Below are 20,996 nucleotides of genomic sequence, written 5' to 3'. Positions count from 1 at the left end.
GAGGGAGAAAGAGGGGCTTGTGTCTCAGAGCTCAGGCTTGGGCTGGAGCCTGAACATCTACACAGCTGCTGTTAGCATGAGTGCAAGTCAGCTATGGGCTAAGAACCGCTAAGGGAAGCACTAACGGTCAGCATGGACAGTGTTCCCTCCCCAATTCCCTTTGCTAGCCCTGGGCTCTGAGACTCCGTGCTGTGGGTGTTTTATCACATACCCGTAGAGGTCTGTGAATGAATAAGTGGCCGATGAGGTAGCTTTGAGCAGTGGTTCTCATCCCGTGTGCCGCTTGCAGCCCCGTCAGCACACTGGGGTTCTTTCACCTAGCCCCCTTCTAAATGAACAGTTGTGCCAGCATTGCTAGGAGAAGGAAATCGTTCTTCTGGTGTCTTCCTTAAATTCGCAGAGTTGTATGTTGTGTGAAGACAACCAAGGAGATCTTTTAAAACTCTTGTTAAAATAGGGGTGAGGTGGGTAATGCTTGACAATCTACAGGCTGTGCAAGATACCACCCACCACCTGGGGGACTGGAGTTCTGGTCCCTGCTCAGACATTTGCTCCTGGGCTGCCATGGGATATGGAAGTTCTGCGGTGACAATATGCTCCCCTGTTGGGAACAGAGAAGGAAATACTCTCTAGAACAAGCTCTTGTCCTTGGGGGATGCAAGGAAGTATCTCAGACACATTCTGGAGACAGCTGCATTCAACCCCAGGGACGGTGGCTGTGATGTGGCGAATCTTCATGGGAGGCGGGATATTAGAATGGAGGCGAAATCTTTAACATTAGCAGTGGCGCTTCATATTAAGACCTCCCAATTCAATTCCTCAAGAATAAAATGAGTCAGAACTTCCTGCAAATCCCCGTTTCACATCTGCTCCTTAGCATAGACCTGAGAGACCCCTCCAACCGTCCAGATGTTTCCACACTCCTTTCTTTTTCCACTTGAAAACATTATTTCAAGCTGCCTCAGAGATTGAGTGTTGGTTCCTTTTGGCCATAGGCCCTTTGGAGATAAATAAAATACAAACAAATGAGAATGTTACAGCTAGAGCAGCATATCAATTGCCTCAGGGATCCCAGTCGAGTGTCTTCCCATTCATTACAGGGGCCTCCCATTTCTTCCATGTCATTGTGCTTCGTCCTTGCTCCGTTGCCATTCTCGCTGGCCCCACTGTTCGTTTACCGCCTCCAGGAATAAAACAAAAATAAGGGCCACTCAAGGTTCTCACAGCCTACTAACTAACATCCTTCCCCCAATAATTCACTAGTGTTTTTATGGCTGTAAGAAGCCAGCCAAGGTTTTTGTGAGCAAAGCATTTTGTAAGCAGGACACCTTGGTTTCAGCCTCTGTAGCAGCTAATTCCCAATTAATAGTGTGTTTTCTGGTAGCCCATTATGGATCCCTGTGGTAGCTTCAGGGTTCTTATTATTCTCCTCTCTGAGCTTCCAAAATGGGAAGTGGCAGAGTTTTTAAAGCCTCTCAGTGGATGTGAGCTGGTTTTGTAATTGCAGCATCTTTAACACACATACTGGGAAATGATTAGCAACTAAATGGAGATCATTCTTTTTTTCTCCCCAGTGGAACAGTCTGAACTGGATATCGAGCTGGAGCCGAAGGTAGTAGAGGGTCCAAAGCCTGAATCTCAGGATGAAGAAGAGAATCTCTGTTCCCCAGCATCAGTGGGGGTATTTGGAGAACCTCTATCCAGTAAGAGCAGCTTCTTCCATAAGTCTGATGATAGTGACTTAGAAACCCGAGTTAAAGCAAAACTACTATCTGCAGCAGAGGAGGACAGACTGCCGTGGACTCCTGGACGGGACATAGCTGTCCATTTGGACTCTGATACTCCCATGCTTTCAGTCCATAAGGTGCCACCCTCTACACTTCCCTTTCCTTCAACACCTAGTAAAGAGGAACCTTTACTCCCTCCAGAAAATTTCCCTGAACAGTTAACTGTGACCAAAACAGCTCTGGAAGAGGAGCTTCCTAGGACTCCAGGGCGAGATATTATGTCCAAGTCTTCACATGGTTTTGCAAAGTCTCAGAGTACTGACACTGTTCCAGCCACACCAGGAAGTGATGCTCCCCTTACAGGAAGCAGCTTGACTTTAAGTTCCCCTCAAGTCCCAGGGAGCCCATTTTCATATCCATCCCAATCTCCTGGCATTAATAGTGGCATTCCTCGGACTCCTGGAAGGGATTTTAATTTTACACCTACGTTCCCAGAGCCTGGTGCAACCCTTCCTTGTCTTTTGTCTGGGAAGAAACCATCAGAAGATGAGCTAGATGATAAACATTTTAAAGAACCTCTTAGGGAAGCACTAACGGTCAGCATGAACAGTGTTCCCTCCCCAATTCCCTTTGCTAGCCCTCCAGAAGCTGACTTCCACACAGACATAGATTTGCCACCTGATGAGCCAATATCTGTAGCAGCCCTGCCATGTGTGCCAGTGGATGGAAAGTCATCCATGGAGGAGAGCAAGGCAGCCATGAAACCTGTTTTGCTCTCCCCAGAAGCGCCTACTGCATCTTTTCCTCCCCCTCCTCCTCCTTCCCCTCTGCCCCCCAAAAGGAAACCAGGTCGGCCAAAACGATCGCCCCCTTCGGTCCTCTCATTGGAGGCCTATCCCAGCAAAACTTCAGAACCTCCTCCTGTCCCAGTTGCCTTGACTGAAAGTGCTGTGAGCAAAGAGTTGTTGGGTGGACATCCTGATGATTTTTATGGACTGAAAGATCCTGAAGCAGTCACCCTAGACTTCAGGAATGACAGCTTCCATGAGAAGGTAACCCCGGACGCTATAGCAGAAAAACTTCCGTTTAAGGAACTGGAAAATCAGTGGAATGAGGACTTCAAAGAAGAGGAGACTCAGGTGAAACCTAAAAGACAGTGGCGAAGGCAGAAAAAGACACCTGAGGACATCCCAGTGATTCCTTCCCCGGAATATTCTCCACATCGGCACCACTTTAGGCCCCGCTCGGAGTTTGAGGAGATGACCATTTTGTATGATATTTGGAATGGAGGAATAGATGAGGAAGATATCAAGTTCATGTGTATCACGTACGATCGCTTGTTACAGCAAGATAATGGTATGGACTGGCTCAATGATACCCTTTGGGTATACCATCCTTATATCCTTTCACACTGAGGTTCTGGATTGGACCTAAAGCATAATGTTGTCTTAGAAGAGGTAGTGTATTGGTTATTGTTTGAATCATAATTGTTCCTTCAGTGGTGGTGTGAGCATTGATTTAATAGAGTTGCACCTGTTTATACTCACAGTGAATTTGGCCTCTATAGAATATTTCATCCATGGAGGTGGATGTACAAAAATACTGTAGCAGTTGTGATTGCAATATTTCTAACTAAGCAAAAACCCAGGACTGTGGGAATACTCGGAAGAATACTTTTCTTTTGAGATTTCCCTGCCAATCTGTAGCGGTTCTGTCGGTGTGTAAAGTGGATACTTTTGAGGTTTGCTTATTGTTAGTTTCTGTTCCTCAGCTCTAAAACCATTTTTCTAGGCTGAAATTTGCTGTAGAAAATCTCACCACCTGCCCAAAAGTAAATTTATTTGTGGTGCTCCTAGCTCAACTGGCTTTGACTTCAAAAGAATAATAATAAAGTGATGATGATTATGATTACCATGTTCCAAATGATTAGGGAATCAAACCACCTATGATCTAATTCATAGTTTCGCAACCTGTGGTACGCATACCCCTGGGGGTACGTGAGACACAGGCAGGGGGTACCCGGGGAAAAACAGAGTGAAGGGGAGGTGGGTGGCAGCTGCTAATTTCTGGAGAAACTGGGCTGCAGCAGCCTGCTTCCCACCCAGTCCCAGCTCCCAGCTGGGAAGCGAGCAGCAGCCGCCGGTTCTTGGGGGAGGCAGGCAGCAGCTCCCTGCTTCCCGCCAAGTCCCAGCTCCCTGGTGGGAGCCTGGTGGCAGCCTCCTGCATCGCAAGCTGGCCTCACAGCTGGGTGGCAGCCACCCGTGCCCGGGCTCCGAGCTGAGGGACAGCCTCCCGCACCCCGCCTTGAAGATGGGCAGCAGCTGCCTGCCCACATCCCTGGTTCCCAGCTGGCGTGGAAGCCTCCTCTTCCCCAGCTTGGATTGGGTGGCAGTCGCCCTTCCTGGTCTGGCAGCCAGGTGGCAGCCGCCTGCAACTTGCCCAGGTGACAGCCCCCCTCCCTGGCTCAAAGCCCAGTGCCCAGAAAACTTGTCAATTTCATTGCTCAGCTAGAGCAGTGAATTTGACAACTATGACAGCCCCAGATTTTATCAGTTACCCTCATTTCCTCTCTCTCTCTCTCTCTCTCTCTCTCTCACCCCTTCCTCTTCTCAAATCTATGGCAAAAAATTTACATTCCCCAGCATTGGCATGCCACTCAAAGCCTCCTGGCTTTGGCCAACATCACCCCTAAGCCAGGTACACACTTGAGTTGCACACCCCTGGTGTAAAGGTGGTAACCCTACCCACACTAGATCTGGCATCTGTCATATCACGGCCTTATATACTCCACCCTTCTTCCAACATATGGCTCACATTAGTCTGTAAATATAAAATCCCGTGGAAAATTGAGTGTTGGGTACTTATTAAAATGTTCAGAAGTTGGGGTACTTGCTACTTAAAAGGTTGAGAAACACTGCTCTAGTCAAATAGTTTGGATATTTGTTGTGGGGCATGGAGATAGCTAGGTTCAAAGTAGCTATCACCCATATGCAAAATGAATTTTAATGTACATTTTAGTGCATAATTCCTCAAACTCTCTCTTTTTAAAATAGACCAAAAGGTCCTAGTCCTGCCCTTATGTAATCTTAAAATACTCCAGTTAAGTTTTTTTAGACGGAAATTAGGAGTACATATTGATACACAGTGGGGTGAAATATCCCATCTCTTCTGATTGCCTGGAAAACATTGTTTCCTTTTCATTTAAAAAATGTTGATGTGACTCAGAGTAACAAAAGGTAGGAAATTCAACGTTGAGGCTGACACTGCATTTTTAATTCTTTATTTCTCTCCTTTCAATGGACATGATTTAAGGGCAGCGTATCAGCTTGAACTTTGAATTCTCTGCCTTCGTATGGCTTGTGGAATAGTCTTAAAATGCATTTTCTTTTAATTGTTAGAGAAAACTCAAAAGGGGGACAAAATTAGCTGCACCCCCACCCCTTTTAATTTTTGGTATGAGGTCTTTACAAAACCACTTTATAGAATATCCTTTGTCTTCCTCATTTGAAAACTCATTTGAAAAAAATAATGTGATACAGTTTAAGTAATTGTCATCTACATTAATAGTACTTCACTTGCTATGGAAGAGGATAAGAAGAGGAGAACTGGACATCTGAGGGTAGGAATGATAGTCCTGAAAAGGAAGGGGGTGGAGGGGGAATGTGAATAATGGCGGCATTTGAGATAAACTCCTTCCATTAACAAATGTTGTTTTAACATCGACCCTTAAGGCCACTTTCTAATCCAGTTAAAAACAATCTGTCACCTCCCATCAGTGTATCCAATCCTTCTCCATTATATAAGGTGGGTTTATAAAAGTTACCCTACAGGGTGTGGATTTCTTATAACAAGGTATCAAATACAGGATTGAAGGGAACTTTCAAAGCCATTTGTTTTTGCTCATTACAGACCTTTTGCTTCAGTCCTCTGGTGTTAGAAGGAGGTCATATAAGTGCAGGGAGCATTTCCAGGTGGAGCTAAAGGGTCGTGGGTTTCACGCATATGTTTATGGACATATGCCCCCTAACCAGACAGCAGACCTCCACTTCTACACCAATTACTTCTTCCAGGAGTGGACACAGCCACATGTGTAACTGCTGCAATCTACATACAGTTACAGATGTGGGTTAGCACTGCTTTTGAAGTATATTGTACGTGTGTACTGGTTGGGAGGACACTTCAGATTTGGCTGATGGAGATTTTATTACAAAAAAATAATTTTCAAGGTTTACGAAGGCTGTTCTGTCTTGATGGGATAGTGACAAGTTAAATGGTTTTGAAAAAAACTTACCTATGTTGTAATCCAAGGTGTAGATAGTAAATTAAAGCTTTTAAATGTAATCTTTTATTTATTTTTGCATTCTCAGCTTAGACAGTTAAGCCATGCTAGTTAGCTTCACTTTTAGGACAAATCTGTTTAGTTTTTCTTTTGCACTAACCTAGTCTGCAAATGCAGCAGAGAATTTTTGTTAAAAATAAAAAGATTGTTTCATTAGAATTTAAGGGGCGTGGGGGAATCAATCATAGAAATATATATAAATATATTTTAGAAGACTATATTTGACTTGATAATCTTTTAATTTTATTTTGCATGCAGCTGGCTAGAAATTTGGCCAATCAATTGCTCCTTTAAGTAAACAGATTAAATATGGTGCTTTTAAAGCTGCAAACAATCAACATCTGTACGTGAAGCAGCTGAGGACATGCAATAATAGTCTCTGAAGCAGCTTAGACATAAAATAGCCATGTGTACAGTAACCTGTTTGCAATGGCTATTTCAAATGCTTGCTAATAAATCCTTGTAGGCAAGGTTTACTGAACTGAAGAACTCATTTTAGGGCCATATGGTGAAAACAAAGATTGGTGTCATAACTATTTTAATAGTCTTGCAATGTGATGTGATGTAATACTTTGTCCTCCTGTATTACCTCGACCTAGGACCTCAAAGCACTTAGCAAACATTAATGAATCCTTACCATACCCTTGTGGGGGGGAGGGGGAAATCATCATCATTGCAATTGTACAGTTGTGGAAATGAGGCACAGGGAGTTGACTTTTGTCACTCAAACGTCAGACAGGATTAGTGGCAAAGTGTAGAATGTAACCTTGTGTCCCCATCCCCAGCTCCATCCTCTGCATAGGCTATATATAGGCCTATATAGGCTGAGGGGGGTGGGTGTGCAGCAGCCCCCAGTTTCCTCCATGCGGGACCCAGAACCCCATATACTTCAGGAGGGATCCCTGGCCCTGGGGCAGACTCGCCCAGGCCTCTTTGGGCCCCCGCCGCTGGGAGAAGGGTGTGGGTGAACATTCAATCTAACCGATCCAGTCCTAAGCTTTGCTGGGCCAATTAGGAATTCAGGATGTGGTTTGGAATATCTCCTTGGGTCTGATTCTGCTCCTATGGAAGTCCTTGTAGCTGAGCTTCTGATGCTAAACAGGAGCAGGCTTTGAGAGAGGGAGTGTCTCCTTGCCCCCCCCAGCACTATATCAAGTGATGATTCTTTGCTGCCGTGATATCTACGTGGTATCTTGACTGGAGTCTGAGATGTTGCAGGGAAGTTCTAGGAACACTACAAGTGAATGGAGAATGTCATTAAACACATACAGAGCTAACTGCTTAGCCATGTACCCAGGTGGCTGCTGTCTTGTTCATGGTCATGTCCTTTGCAGAAGTTATCTCTGGAACAGCCATCTCTCTTCTCTTGGGCCTTTTTTCTTCCTTCCATTTCATTGTATTTCTTCATTATTCTGTATTTTAATGTATTTTGCTATCCCAGGGCATTATAGTGACAAATTAAGAAATAACCAGTTCTCATGTAGAAGTGTGGGGTTGTTTGGGGTTTTTTTTCCAACCCCTAAAAACTTTTAATATTCTGAGCTCATGGGAGGTACCAGATTGTTGGCCCTGGAGGCTGAAGTTCTTTCAGTAGCTACTGATCATGTACAGCATGGGGATCGGCAGTGCGAACTTGTCTCACTGCCACTCTGTTCCATCCTTTACTTTGAGGGACCAACTCTAGGGGTGAGCAATTAACTTAGTCTTTGTTGCCCATACAGTCCCTGGCCTCTTGGTTGAGACTGTCAACTAGTGCCAATGATTGCGGTGTCCCTTGTTCGCAGGGAAGTAGACTGAGATCCCCAAACTCACTTGACATGGTCACCACCGAACCTTTAGATGGAAACCACTTTCATTTGCCGAATCCTAAAATTTTGAATAAAATATACAAACTTTTCCAAGGGTCCCATTGCCTGATAGTTAGATTTGCCCAAACAAGCCGCTAGAGAAGTGAAAATAGCCTTAATTTCCTCCTTCCTTCCTTCCTTCCTTCCTTTTTTTTTTTTTAAATAGCATTGAAATTTTCCACATAGCTGTAAAAACCAAATACCAAGTGGAGTGTTTTTGTTGTCTGATTTTCACGTATAGCTGGGTTTCTCCTTAACTTAGTTTCACCTACTAGCTTTTCTACCCTGAAGAAGAAGAAGCGAGATGATGGGATGCGGGAACACGTTACAGGTTGTGCACGAAGTGAAGGTTATTACAAAATCGATAAGAAGGACAAACTTAAATACCTCAACAATAGTCGTGCATTTGCAGAGGAGCCTCCAGCTGATACACAAGTAAGGAAACTCATATAGCTGACTACTTCCTTGGGTTAACTGGATTTGTTTTGAAATGTGGTTTTAGTAACTCTTTTCTCTGAAATGGAATTAAGTCGCTGCCCCAGTATGCCTTGCCCCTGTTGGAAGTCTGAGAAGTAAAACAGAGATTCTGTCTATTCAAGGTCATTAAAGGTCCCAAAGCTATTTTCTGTAAGAGTGGGGGTGTCTTCCCCCTATGTCCTGCCCAAATCCCAATATGGGGAAATGCATTCTGCCCACTTAAATGTCCCTCTTGGTAGAACTATATATGGTGATATGTGATCTTCTCCTAAACCGTTCTGCATTGTTACTGGTGTTTTCACAATGGTTGCTGCATTGCACCCCATTATAGGCACATTTCCATGGTGGGTGAAATGTTTTCCTATATAGATCTAAAATACCTTATTGGGGCCCTGTATACCAAGGTATCTTGTTGCAGAGCAAGCAGGTCTGATAGAGGGATTAGAGGAACGAAAAGACGTGCATATAAAGAGAGACTGAAGAGATTGGGACTGTTTAGTTAGACAGGGGACATGATGGAGGTAATCAAATTAACCAGTGACATAGAGAAGGCAAAGCAAGTGCTTCTCTTTACCTTTTCTAATGATAAAAGAATGGGACATTCAGTGAAATTGAAAGATATTAAGTCTAAAACTGATCAAATGAAATATTTTTTTACATGAAGCATAACTAACCTATTGAAGTAATTTTCAGAAGGTGTCAGTAAGGCTAAAAGTGTACTGTAGAATTCAAGAAAGTTTTAGACTATATGGATAATGGGAACCTCGACAATTATATTAGACAGGATTTAAAAAAAAAAAAAAATCTTGTTAGAAGGGACATTAAACCTAGTCAGTATGTATCCACTAAGAAGGTTTTGCACCTTCCTCTCAAGTATCTGGTAGTGGCCACTATCAGAGATCAAATTCTGGGCTACATGGACCACTGGTTTGGTCAAATCTTACAATTTCTGTGTTCGGTGACAGATCCTGAAGTAGAACCCAGGAGTCACCTGCCCTACCTAGTAGACCACGCTGCAGATATACTGTATGGAAGAGTTTTTCACTAGCCTGGGTTAACTAATCCAATAGTTTCAACTCCGAGTCTGTGATACATTCCCATACACCCAGCACATATTGTAACGCATCAAACCCCTCACTTGTTGAGCCTTGATCTCTCACTTGTCTCTAGGAAATGTACAAATGGATTGCTCTGGATCTTTTAAAATTGCAACTCCTGAACTGTTCTTCCTTGTTTACAGGGAATGAGCATTCCTGCCCAACCTCATGCTTCCACCCGAGCTGGCTCTGAGAGGAGGTCAGAGCAACGCAGGCTTCTCTCTTCCTTCACTGGTAGCTGTGACAGCGACCTACTCAAATTTAACCAACTCAAGGTAGGTCACGCAGCCAGATTTTTATTCTGTGAGTTGGAAAGCACAGGTGCTGCTCGGGAATGAGCTAGAACAAGGCCAGGTAAAAATCACAGATCCATGACAAAACAGGTGATTTGTAAATCTAGCTATGATGCCTTATATTTCCCTACCACATTAAACTCTGTATGACTCTATAGCCAGGTGTCTGGGAGCCAGAACTACTTAGTACAGTATGCCCAGTGGCTTTGACTGCCTGAGCAAGGGGGTTGATAATGGGACAAAAAGGCTTTCCTCAGGACATGGTGGATTCCAGTCTAGTTCTGATCAATAGTAACCAGGAGTAGTTACCATCTGATGGCTGTGCAGCCAGGGTGAAATTAGATGGTGATCTCCGTCCAGCGGATAAGTATTCGCATCACAAAATCCCCCTCCCCATTTGGACTCCCTTGTTTGTCATCTCAGTGTAGGTTCAGATGGGGTCTCCCGACTGAACTATTCTCTTCAGAACGGGCAGATAGTTTGAGGTACTTTGGCCTGAGGTTCTCTGGGAAGCTGCTCTGTTGCTATTCCAGGAGATTGTTTTGTGGATTAGGTCATCTGTCTTCAGTTCCCTCAATCTGACAACTTTCGGGGCACTAAATTCACTTAAAATTCTGAACAATCCAACCCCCAGAACTCTTCAATCTAATGTCCGAATACCTAAATGGAATGGAAAGGAGCAAATCACAGGGAAACCCACTGACCTCTGCCCCACGGATTTACCCTGTGGGGTTTAACACAACAGGCACTGGCAATAAGACATGAATTAGACAACAAATGAACATACAGAGCTGAGCCCTAGACCAGAACTGTGTGCTTACTCAACCATTAGACACTCGGGCAAAGGAGATATAGCCCACAGGGGCCTGTTCTACCAACTTGCACAAGATCATGCAGTGAATTGGGTCAGGCAGGGAGTAGAACCCATGAATCAAGACTTCTTCCCTTCTCTAGCCACTAGACTACACTCATTAATTAATTGTCTGATTTAATTATAGAGTCAGGTGCCACGTGCTGAAATGTCATACTTGTGGCATGGAACACACTTGTGTGCTGTGTATGGTGTGGATTGCTTTTCTAATTTTTTGCTCATGATGGTTTGGGGTGGTTTTGTACACAGTTCCGGAAGAAAAAGCTAAAATTCTGCAAGAGTCACATTCATGACTGGGGACTTTTTGCTATGGAGCCCATTGCAGCTGATGAGATGGTGATTGAATACGTGGGTCAGAACATCAGACAGGTAAGCTGGATTTCCCATGTTTCACCACATGGCCTTTGCCATGACTCAGTCAGTGTGGAACACCTCTATTTCATGAAGTGTGGAAGGCTGCTTGTATCTGTCCTCAGTAGCATCGCTCTTCACACCTCACTGGATTTATTCGTGTTCTCCATCATGCTTGTGAATTTACAAACACTAAAAAATTCCTTGAGGCTTTGAATCTGTACAATTGCATACTTTTTGGGTGTGGGTCTGGCTTTTTTTGCGCATGGCTCTGTTCCCTCCTGCCTGCCCTCTATTCTCTGGAAATCATTTCAGAGAGTAGCATATGCAAGGCTAAGTCATTGTGAAGAATCTCACTGATGAAGATTAAGGACACGATTCAGTCACAGAGGTCATGGAATCCATGACTTTTGGGGCAAGGCTGGAGCAGCTGTCGGCCCTGGGGCTGATGCTCAACAGCCGATGGGTAGCCAACTCTGGGGCAGTGGAGCAGCAGCCACCACCCAACAGTTGACAGGCAGCCAGCCCACAGGAGCAGCGCGGCAAGCCCTGGAAGCTCTGTTTTCCTCCCCTCCCCCAGGGTATTTTAGTAAAAGTCAGGGACAGGTCAGAGGCTTCTGTGAATTTTTGTTTATTGCCCACAACTTATCCCTGACTCTTTTATTAAAAATATCCGTAACAGAATCTTCACCGTAATGGTGGTACGTCACATCTATGTGGAAATGAGAGTAAGATAAGACTCCAGTTTATGATTTTTGACAAGAAAAGTTTAAAATACTTTTGTTCTCATGATGTACTGGTTGGTCCCTTTAACACTGAGTGGCAAAACTTTTTGGTGTGCTTTTAAAAAAACAATTTAAAATCACAGTTCAACGTAGGTTGGAGCAGAATTTCTCAAAACAGGACTAAATCCAGACATATTCTCAGAATTTTGTCTTTTTTATAGTGCCGTACATTTACACAGCCCTTTAGATACATATTCAGTGCTCTAGAAGAACATACAATCTCTAAGACAAATGAGACAGACATGAAGAATCTGTGCTAAAGATAAGGGTGAGAATCACCGGCTCTTTGAAAGACGATTATTGAAAAGCCTCTACAATCCAAAGTTGGGGTCATTTGAGTAGTGGGTTCTTGAGATGCAGCTCCCCCAACCCATTAAAAAATCAAATGTTTACAAAAATCACCTGGTTCTTCTAAAATGTTGCCCACATCTGGGGCTCAGCCTAATGCTCTCATCTTCCCCAAAATATCCTCCCATGGGATTTATCTCAGCTGGTGCACTGCAGCCACTGCCCTTTGGGGAAGCAATACTGCAAAAATTGAGTAAAGTTTGGAACTCCAGGTCAGCACATGCTAACCTGATAGGTCTAAAACAGTTAAACGGCATGTGTAGCAAAATCAGGGCTCTGTTGAAGCCAGATGGTTTGCAGGCAGTTAAAGGTTACACACTGTGCTCGTTGAACCTCAACTGCATGTGTGCCGTATGTTCAAGCCCTACCCTTGTCAAATTTCAGAGACGTGAGGCAGAGAACAGTTACTGTGAACACCAATATTGTGAATTGCCTTTTGGCAATTTTGCCCTGACCAAATTTCTGGTTTAAGAGTGAAGTTTTAAGTTCTCTAAAATCCATATGCGACTCTGATTTTACTTTAGAAAGGAAAGAATTGAGCAGCATGTGATCAAAGAAATGCAAGCGACTGGGACGTTTGGTCAAGGGTTGTTGATGCACCATCCTCCTTATGTGAACTGGTCATAGCATTTTCAGAGTCTTACAACCTTTTTCATTGCAAAGCTAGGGAGCCTGCTGAGTGTTGTCCTTGGTGTAGGTTTCAGTGGTGTATGGTTTTAAAATATAAAGCAAGGCTTTTCCGCAGTCCAAGGGAATTAGGTGCTGAATCCCATTTGAAATTCAGTGCCTAATCTTTGAAAATCCCATGCTAAATATTTGTCCTTTGAATTCAAAACCTATCTGCTCTTGAATAATTTGAGATCGTCAATATCTTTTAAAATCCTGAATGGCAGTTTTGGTTTGTACCTTTTAAATTAGCTGCATGTAAATTGCTTGTACTTTACTGCCCCTCTCTGTGGCAAACACTGACTCGACAATTGGTTTGTCTGCTAGGTCATTGCAGACATGCGAGAGAAACGATACGAGGATGAAGGCATTGGGAGCAGTTACATGTTCAGAGTCGACCATGACACCATCATTGATGCCACAAAATGTGGAAACTTTGCCAGGTTTATTAATCATAGCTGCAATGTAAGTATCATTTGGCTTATACTTCAGAGAGTTGGCCTTACAGATACACCAGCCAGACACTCGGTCATACTCAGAGGGCCACACTCAGAGGTGGCGATGTTTAACAAGAGCTATAATCAACATATCGATAAGCTGATGTGGGTCAAGACTAGTATAATGAACTGGTCTGAGGGAACTGGAAGATATAAGTGACAGCAATTTAGAGTCTGCTCTGAATTTGGTCCCAGAAACCTGACTGTATCTAAGGGTCCTGGAGAGATCCTATTGCCTGGTGTTGAGGGAAAGCGTGTTTAAAACAACACAAATCTCCACCCCAGCACTGTTAGGAAAACAGCCTCCATGATGTAGGAACAGAGCTGTCTGTTACCTTCAGGCAGGGCTTCTGCCTTCGCCTATGTTCTGTACAGTAGTGGGCAGACTGTCTACACTCAGTACTAATAATAACTTGGGAATCTGAGTCATTACTGCCCCCCACCTGAGATTCCAAAGCCTGAAGGCGCCGTTCATACTGACTGTGCAAACTGTCACGATTCATACCTTAGAAAAAGTATGGTGAGGGCTGAGCTTTGTTTTTTGGCTTAATTCTCCCGTTTCCATGGGGAATTGAGTATGGCAGGAGAAAGTGAAAGCCCCATACCTCAGTTCCTGGAAATGGACCTGTGTGTCTCTGTAAAAATAAATGCAACAAATCAACTGATTTAAATAACTGCTAAAGATGCCAGAAAATTAACCCCTTTCCCCATTTGTCACCCCTGCAGCCAAATTGTTATGCTAAAGTCATCACCGTGGAGTCTCAGAAAAAGATAGTCATCTACTCAAAGCAGCACATCAATGTGAATGAGGAAATTACCTACGACTACAAGTTTCCGATTGAGGATGTAAAAATCCCATGTCTGTGCGGCTCTGAGAACTGCAGGGGGACCCTGAACTAATACCGAGGCCTCTCGTCACACTTGCACCTTCGGCCACGTCAGAACTGCAGTAACCAGGTGTGGTTGCACTTTGCCAAAAAAAAAAAAAAAAAAGAAAGAAAGAAAAAAAGAGAAGAAAACCAAGCAAGTTTCGCACTTCTGTCAGGATCACAAGTGAAAGCAAAAAGCGCACATGCATACTAGGACTGTTCATGTTTCAGGTGCTCTTCCTCTTCAGATCCAACACACACAAAAGGTGATTACCACTTTGTGGCATAGTATAGCCAAACACTAGCTTCTGTCTGTTCAGTCCCTAGATTACTGCTCATAGTACGACAATGGTACCTTTTTGTTGTTGTTAACCTTTGTCTTTCCATAAATGCTGCTACCTTTTTCTCATCAGTTTGTTGTTTGACAAAGACATTCAACGTTTAAATGTGAAGCAGAGACTGAAAATGCCATAAAGGTATGTTGGGAGCTTGATTGGCTGAAATTGCACAGACTTTTCAGAGTAAGCTGTAAATAAATGTATGGTTGATGTTACAGAGCAAGCCAGAGGCTTGGGTGCAAGATTGTATGTGTGTGTGTATGCTTGGGTGTGTGTGCTTGGGTGTGTCTACAGTGAAACTATAGATGAACTGTCCTGCCTTTTTCATTAGAGATGGGCCTGATCAATTCCTCTGACCCAAACATCCTGGAATGTTGGGGAACATTCAGATCTGTAATGGACCTGAACTTAACGCCTTAGGCTCGCCTCTGATTTTCACATGCCATCCTGATATTTTGTGGGGGAGGGGGATCAATTGCTCTACAAACATACAGAAAAAATATTTAATGCCACAATCTATATAAATAATTAGTTTAATCAGTTCCTTAGCCCTTACTTGCAAAATGTGGCTTGATAAATGGCCTTTTCTGTATCCACATTTCTAGTGGGTCTATTCCTTTTTCATTCAAAATACTGAGGCTGTAATTAAATATCAGTACAGTCATTGTTTATGCTGTAGAAATCTTACTGTCTTTTAAGCATACACTACTATAACTGTTTATAGAAGATGGCACTGAGATTTATTTCCCATAATGAGAAACCAACCGCTGGGTTTCTTTTGTTGATTTTTCTCCAACTTTGCCTCTTGACATGCAGTTTTTTTTCCCTCCCCTCCATGACTTTTCATTCAGACTGTTTGCTCTGCACTTGCATGGGTGAGATTCCTGTTGTACTACGAAGGGGCTATATTCTGCCACTCTCACACACACTGAGTAGTGCCTGGAATTAGTCCCACTAATTTCAATAGGACTAATGGAGTAAGGCCCTACTCAAAGTGTGTGAAGGTAGCAGAGTCTGTCCCAAATTGTGTACAGTTTGAAAATCAATGGTTTTATTTGGAAGTTAAACTTTTTTAAAAACCATTTTCCTTTTAGAAAATATTTTATCACTATAAGTGTACATTGTAATGAAATCCTCAGTTTTACCCTAGGGGCTCCGTTTAAAGTGAGCCGGAACCCCATGCAACCATTTCTTTTCATCTGAAATATTATTTGACCATTTGAAGGTAAGAAGATCAGTCTTTGAAACCATACTCAATTCTTCCTGCTTACAAGTGAAACTGAGTCGTATTAAGCCATTTAAAAAAAAAATTTGTAGAGGGAAAATTGTAATGTAATATGTCCACAAATGTTATCACAGTAGTTAAAAATCTTTTCCCTTTAGAGTAAATTGGACAACTGAGTTTCTTACTTTTTTCTGACTATTGATAAGGATTACCGCCTAATCACACTTCAATGATCAGAAGTTGGGAATCTTGGAAATGAGTTTTCTAGAAACTATTTACATTGCATATGTATTTGCCAGACCTGTATTGCAGTATGTAGCATGTAATAAGGGGTAGATTTCTCCTCTCTCCCTCCCCTCCCCCCCCCAAAAAAAAGGCCGGGAGGAACAGGACTGATACAAGCTGCCTTAATATTATCTGCATTTCTAGCTGAGAATAGTTACATTGCCCCTGAGGCTTGACAGGCAATAGTCTCGTTTGTTTTTGTTCCCGTAAACGCTTTCTGAAAATCTCCTCAATAGTGGGTATATGTGACCCAAAGACATACATTTATTAGAAGCACAAGTGGTTTCTGTCTTTGAGAGCTGGTTATAATTATAGCTGCATTGGGAGCATTTTGGAATTAAGCCAACTACTCCGTTTTTTATTTGTTTTAATAGGATTCTTCCTTTCATACTGTATCTCCAGTTGGCATGGCTAAAGCTCTGGGAATGCACTAAAGCGTCATGTGTTTCAGAACCAAAGTTCTGAATATCAACCCCATATTAATTTCTCTGCCTTCTTCCTTTCCATCCCTTCAAACTAAGGTATCAACCTTGGTTTCTTACAAATACATTGTCCGGTCTGCATGTAAGATGTGTTTCCTATGACAGTGGATTGTGAGGGATGACAGGGTGGCCACATGCAATTGCCTTTGTCTTTATTATGGAGAATATAGAGACTTGGTCCAAGAGTAAAAAAAATCAGAGACTAAAATTAGTTTGCTAGGGTGAAATTTTCAAACATGCTGAAGGTAATCGTAAGCTTCTTAATTACTCAGGCACGTCTGAAAATTTTATCCCTAAAAAAAAATCCCTATTTAGGCTCTTAAATAACTATCCTGACCTGTCCAAAGTGTTCAGCACCCAGCCCCTTCCACTGGAGCAGCTGAGTGCTCAGCACTTTGGAAAAACCAGGTGACGTGTTTCAGAGTCTAAATATGAGCTTAGAAGCTGACTAGAGGCTTCCTGTTTGTTTGTTTGTTTCCCTTCAGAATCTTGGCTTGCAGGTCCCAGTCTGCAAAGCTTCCCTCTTGAACTGAGCAGCCTCTGAGTGGGTCCGGATGGAGCATTTGCTGGTGAGACTTGTAGACTCCAAAGGCTGTCTCAGCTGATGCTAAATGAGTGGTAACAATGGCTTCCATTTTATACACGTTAGTTGTGGCCTTCTTATTCCTGGCAGGTCACGGATGGGGTCTTGGTTGGGCAGTGTCTGGGCAGTCTGTAGATGTGGTACGTATTTGGGCAGCTGTACCAGTACACGGTTGTGACTCTTCCTAGTTATGAAGGCCAGTACCCTACAAAACCTGAGCTTGTAGAACCAAATTGAGAGAACATCCTGTGTAATTTATAGACAGGCTGACACAACATCATGCCCTGCTACACTGGGTGTTCTTACAGCCATTAAAGGCTCTTTGTAAATTGATGGAAATAATTATAATGCGGGAAGTTTGCAAGGTGGGGAGAAGAACTAAATGTAAAGCTTGCCAAGCATTCTTCTTTGTGGAGGTATTTACAGAAGGATTTTTCTTCATTGAAGAGCATATCTTTAATTGTTTGGTCTTAAATTAGCAACAGATAAACAAAAAGATTGAATGTGTTCCCTGTTAAATTTTACCCCTTGAAACTGGATCACTTTAATGTGTCTGCTACATGAAACAATCCCAGAAAATAACACACAAGTTGTGGAAATGGAGTTGCAAGCCTTGTTGTTATCCCAAAGCGTGAATGAGCTGGCTTTAGTTACGTTTGTGAATGCCTTCGAAATCGGCATGTATAGTAAGTGCCCTCTCTGCTTGAAAACCCTGCATGTCCAGCCTGCCTTGTCCATTTATCTGTCAGTTTCACACCAATATTTTCCAATTCCAGAACCGTGTTGGGTCCCAATGAGTAATCTGTAACTATTGAAGGTGGGAAGGGGCTCATCTTGCAGATATTTATATTGTACAGAACAGCTTATTTCTACAAGAAAAACATTTTAAAACTCTGACAATGTAGACAGTAGATTCAGTTCCAGTTTTTGTGACCTTTTTCAGGGATCATTTCAGTGCATTTCTATATAAAGTAAAAATTTAAGGAAAAAAGGATTTTGAAGTTTAAAAAAAATGCATCTTCTGTACATAGGCAAACTTAAAAATCTTCTCTTCAGACACTGTTTCTTGTAGAAACATGTTGAAATTTTTTTGTTGATTTCTTTGTACTTCAAGAGCATGTAAATAATTTATTAAAAGTGACTATTGTAATTTGGAGTTCTTTTTAAAAAGAAGATTCCGGCTCTAACTCACGTCTGGAAGATGGGGAAGGGAGAAGGAATGCATATAGAAAAGGGAGCTGGTGGCATTTACAGCTTGTGTCAAGCTTTGTATAATGTACATTCTGTATACATATTTTTTTGGTCAAATAAGTAAATGAAATTAGAAGCATTAAGAAATTGAAGACAAAAGAATGCCAAGTGGAGGCTTTTTCCCCCCCCCCTCTGTCTGAAACCTAATGTGCAAAATCTATTTATTTCAAGCGAGGAAATGTGTACCGTCTATTAATAGACAACCTAAAATGTATTTAAGCAAATCTTCAACTGGACTTTTTCAATTTAATGTTTTGTTTTTATAAATTTCCTCTTTAATTGCCATTGTAGTATTTGTACAAGTGAAAAGAAACACATTGTAAAGGACACTCTAAATCCAATCAGCAGTTTTAAAAACAAAACCTGAAAAGCTGCCCTCATTCCTCGCTGTTTCATGGATTCTGTAAACAGGTTGTTTTAATTCACAGTGTGAAGGTTAAGAGCTTCCTTTAAAAGGAGGCAGGTAAAATGGTTTGCAATAAATGAAAATTCTGCTTTTTTTTTTTTGTTTTTTTTGTTTTTTGTTTTTTTTAATGTCTGCTTTGAAGATTTAGGATTTCTGCTTTCTCTTTTGTTAAGCAAATTTATAAATTTAGGGATGTTTTGTGCATATAGATTCTGTCATCAGTATGTATCTTGTTTTGAAGAAAGTGTTTTGTTGTGGATGTGTCATGCTGTATATATTTGTTCATATTTTTGTGAATTGAATACTATGTACCATTGTATTATAGTAACTTTTATAAAGCAAACCATAAATATACTGACTTTTCTTACAGAAAAACTATGCTGTTTTGTTACTCTATTCCAGTAGCAGCTAGAGACCTCTGAGATTGGGGACCCCATTGTGAGAGCTACATTTTATTAACATGCCCATGTGAATCTCATTGCAGGATCAGGGCCTAAAACCGTAGAGCCTGATTCTGTCACGTTCTCTCGTGAGTAACCCCATTGATTTCAGTGTGACTGTTTGCATGAGTAAGGATTACGTGACTAAGATTCGTGGGACTGGGCAGATACTTTGCACAGCTATAGCTCTTCTTACCCAAGGATCTCAAAACGCACTAATTCAGGCGCAGATTCAGAGATTTTAAGGCCATAAGCGACCATCATGATGATTTCACCTGGCCTCCTGCATATGTCATCCCTTAGAGCAGGGTTCCCCAACTTTTTTTTTTTTTTTTTTTTTTTTTTTTTTTTTTTTTGCTGAGACCCCCTTTGAAAATATTTCAGGTTGTAATGACACCCCCCCCCCCATGCCACCCTTACTGGCCATGCACGGAGGCTGACCGCACGCAATCCCTCCCTAATAACCTCATGACCCCCTGAGGGATCACAACGCCCAGTTTGAAAACCCCTGCCTTAAAGAGAACTGTTGCAGGCTGAGTTTGTATTATCTGGATATGACTCCTTCTCCTGCAAGCTTGGCAGGGAGCTAAAAGCTTTTAGTTTGGGTTTGTTTGTTTTTTAATTGTTAAATCTGTAATCAACTTGGTTTACATTTTACAGTAGAGAGAAAGAGACTCTCAATTAAGAGGCTTGCCCAAGGTCACTGTCCTGGGGTGTTTGTACACCATGCTAACCCAGCAATCAAAGTGTTAATACAGGTCCTGCCAGCCACTGCTGATTTGGCAGGCTAACATCAGCTGGGAGGATAAAAGGGCTGGGAAGCAGCAGGGCCGGGTGGGTAAGGGAGGAGTGAGCCAGCAGGAGAAGGGAACTCCTCGCAGCAGAGAGAGCCACCCGGGGACGACACCCAGCAACAGACTGAAGCGCCTACAGGGGCCGGAGGAAGGTAGGAAGGAGCTCGGGGCACGGTCAGGGTCAGCCAGCCCTGCCTCTCCTTGCTTCAGGCCCTGAGCTGGAACCCAGTGAAGTGGGCAGGCCTGGGTTCCCTAGCAACCCGCCCGGGCAGACCTGAGAACAAGGGGGGTCCAGATTCCTGGACGCCAGGGACGGACTGACAGCGCTGCTGAGGTGGGTGAGTGGAGCCACGTTCCCCATTTGGTAATCCCACACCAAGACCGTGGCAGACCTGAAGATAAAACCCTGGAGTCTTTACCCTCAACCCCTTCTTCAGCCTTTAACGCGCTACCCCCTCCATGAATGGTTCGTAACGTCTTGGCAGTGCCCGACACCTGCTGGGAGGAACGGTCGCTGCCTCGGAGCTGACGATGGAAAGACCAGCCCGGCATGGCGGAAAGGGCGGCTGAGCTGCTGTTTGCCGTAGCAAACGGCACGGCTCCGGTGAGCTGCGGTTCCCAGTCCAACAGCCTCCCCCTGGTTTTCAGTTGATGAGAATGGCCCGAGTTTTCAGAAGCTCCCAGGGGAGAAACTGGCAGGTTGTGGCCAAAGGGGTTTTCTTGGTTCCTCGAGCTGCACAAGGCCTTTTCAGAAGCAGCCTGGTACTTGGGCCGCAGCGATAAGCCACCTCCAGGTGCGCGTCTAGGGCGGCGTTAACTGGGTGAGCTTGTGGGGTTTCAAGGTTCTCCAAAGTCCCTCCCCCAGTAACGTGCCTCTGAAATGGTCTCAGAGCTGCCCTTTGATGGGGACGTGGGGGAGGAAGAGCAAGACATTTCCCTTAAAGGAAAAGGGGGGAGGGCACACAGTAAACTGTTGGGGTGAGGGGCGGTCAGCCGCGGGAAGTTGGGAGAGGGATGTAAAAGAA

The 20,996-nt window shown here is 43.3% G+C and overlaps 1 protein-coding gene across 6 annotated transcripts in view; it reads left to right on the top strand.

Moving 5' to 3' along the window:
• The window catches only part of SETD1B (SET domain containing 1B, histone lysine methyltransferase), an 85,383-nt gene extending 66,277 nt beyond the window's left edge, over positions 1 to 19,106 (top strand). For 4 of the 6 annotated variants that reach the window (XM_067539596.1, XM_067539595.1, XM_067539597.1 and 1 more), the window contains 6 exons: positions 1,575 to 3,125; positions 8,182 to 8,348; positions 9,631 to 9,762; positions 10,901 to 11,020; positions 13,129 to 13,266; positions 14,025 to 14,574. In XM_067539596.1, the coding sequence (XP_067395697.1) occupies positions 1,575 to 3,125; positions 8,182 to 8,348; positions 9,631 to 9,762; positions 10,901 to 11,020; positions 13,129 to 13,266; positions 14,025 to 14,198 (2,282 nt within the window). In that variant the 3' untranslated portion in view covers positions 14,199 to 14,574. The other 2 variants (XR_010918220.1, XR_010918221.1) reach the window with 2 other exon arrangements.
• Positions 19,107 to 20,996: the final 1,890 nt, after the last annotated feature.

This window comes from Emydura macquarii, unplaced genomic scaffold (genome assembly GCF_026122565.2).
Source record: "Emydura macquarii macquarii isolate MOO-44397 ecotype Brisbane River unplaced genomic scaffold, CSIRO-AGI_Emac_v2 contig_554, whole genome shotgun sequence".
Taxonomy (NCBI): Eukaryota; Metazoa; Chordata; order Testudines; family Chelidae; genus Emydura; species Emydura macquarii.
The sequence above is the reverse complement of the archived record's forward strand: the minus strand, read 5'-3'. Positions and strand labels throughout refer to the sequence as shown.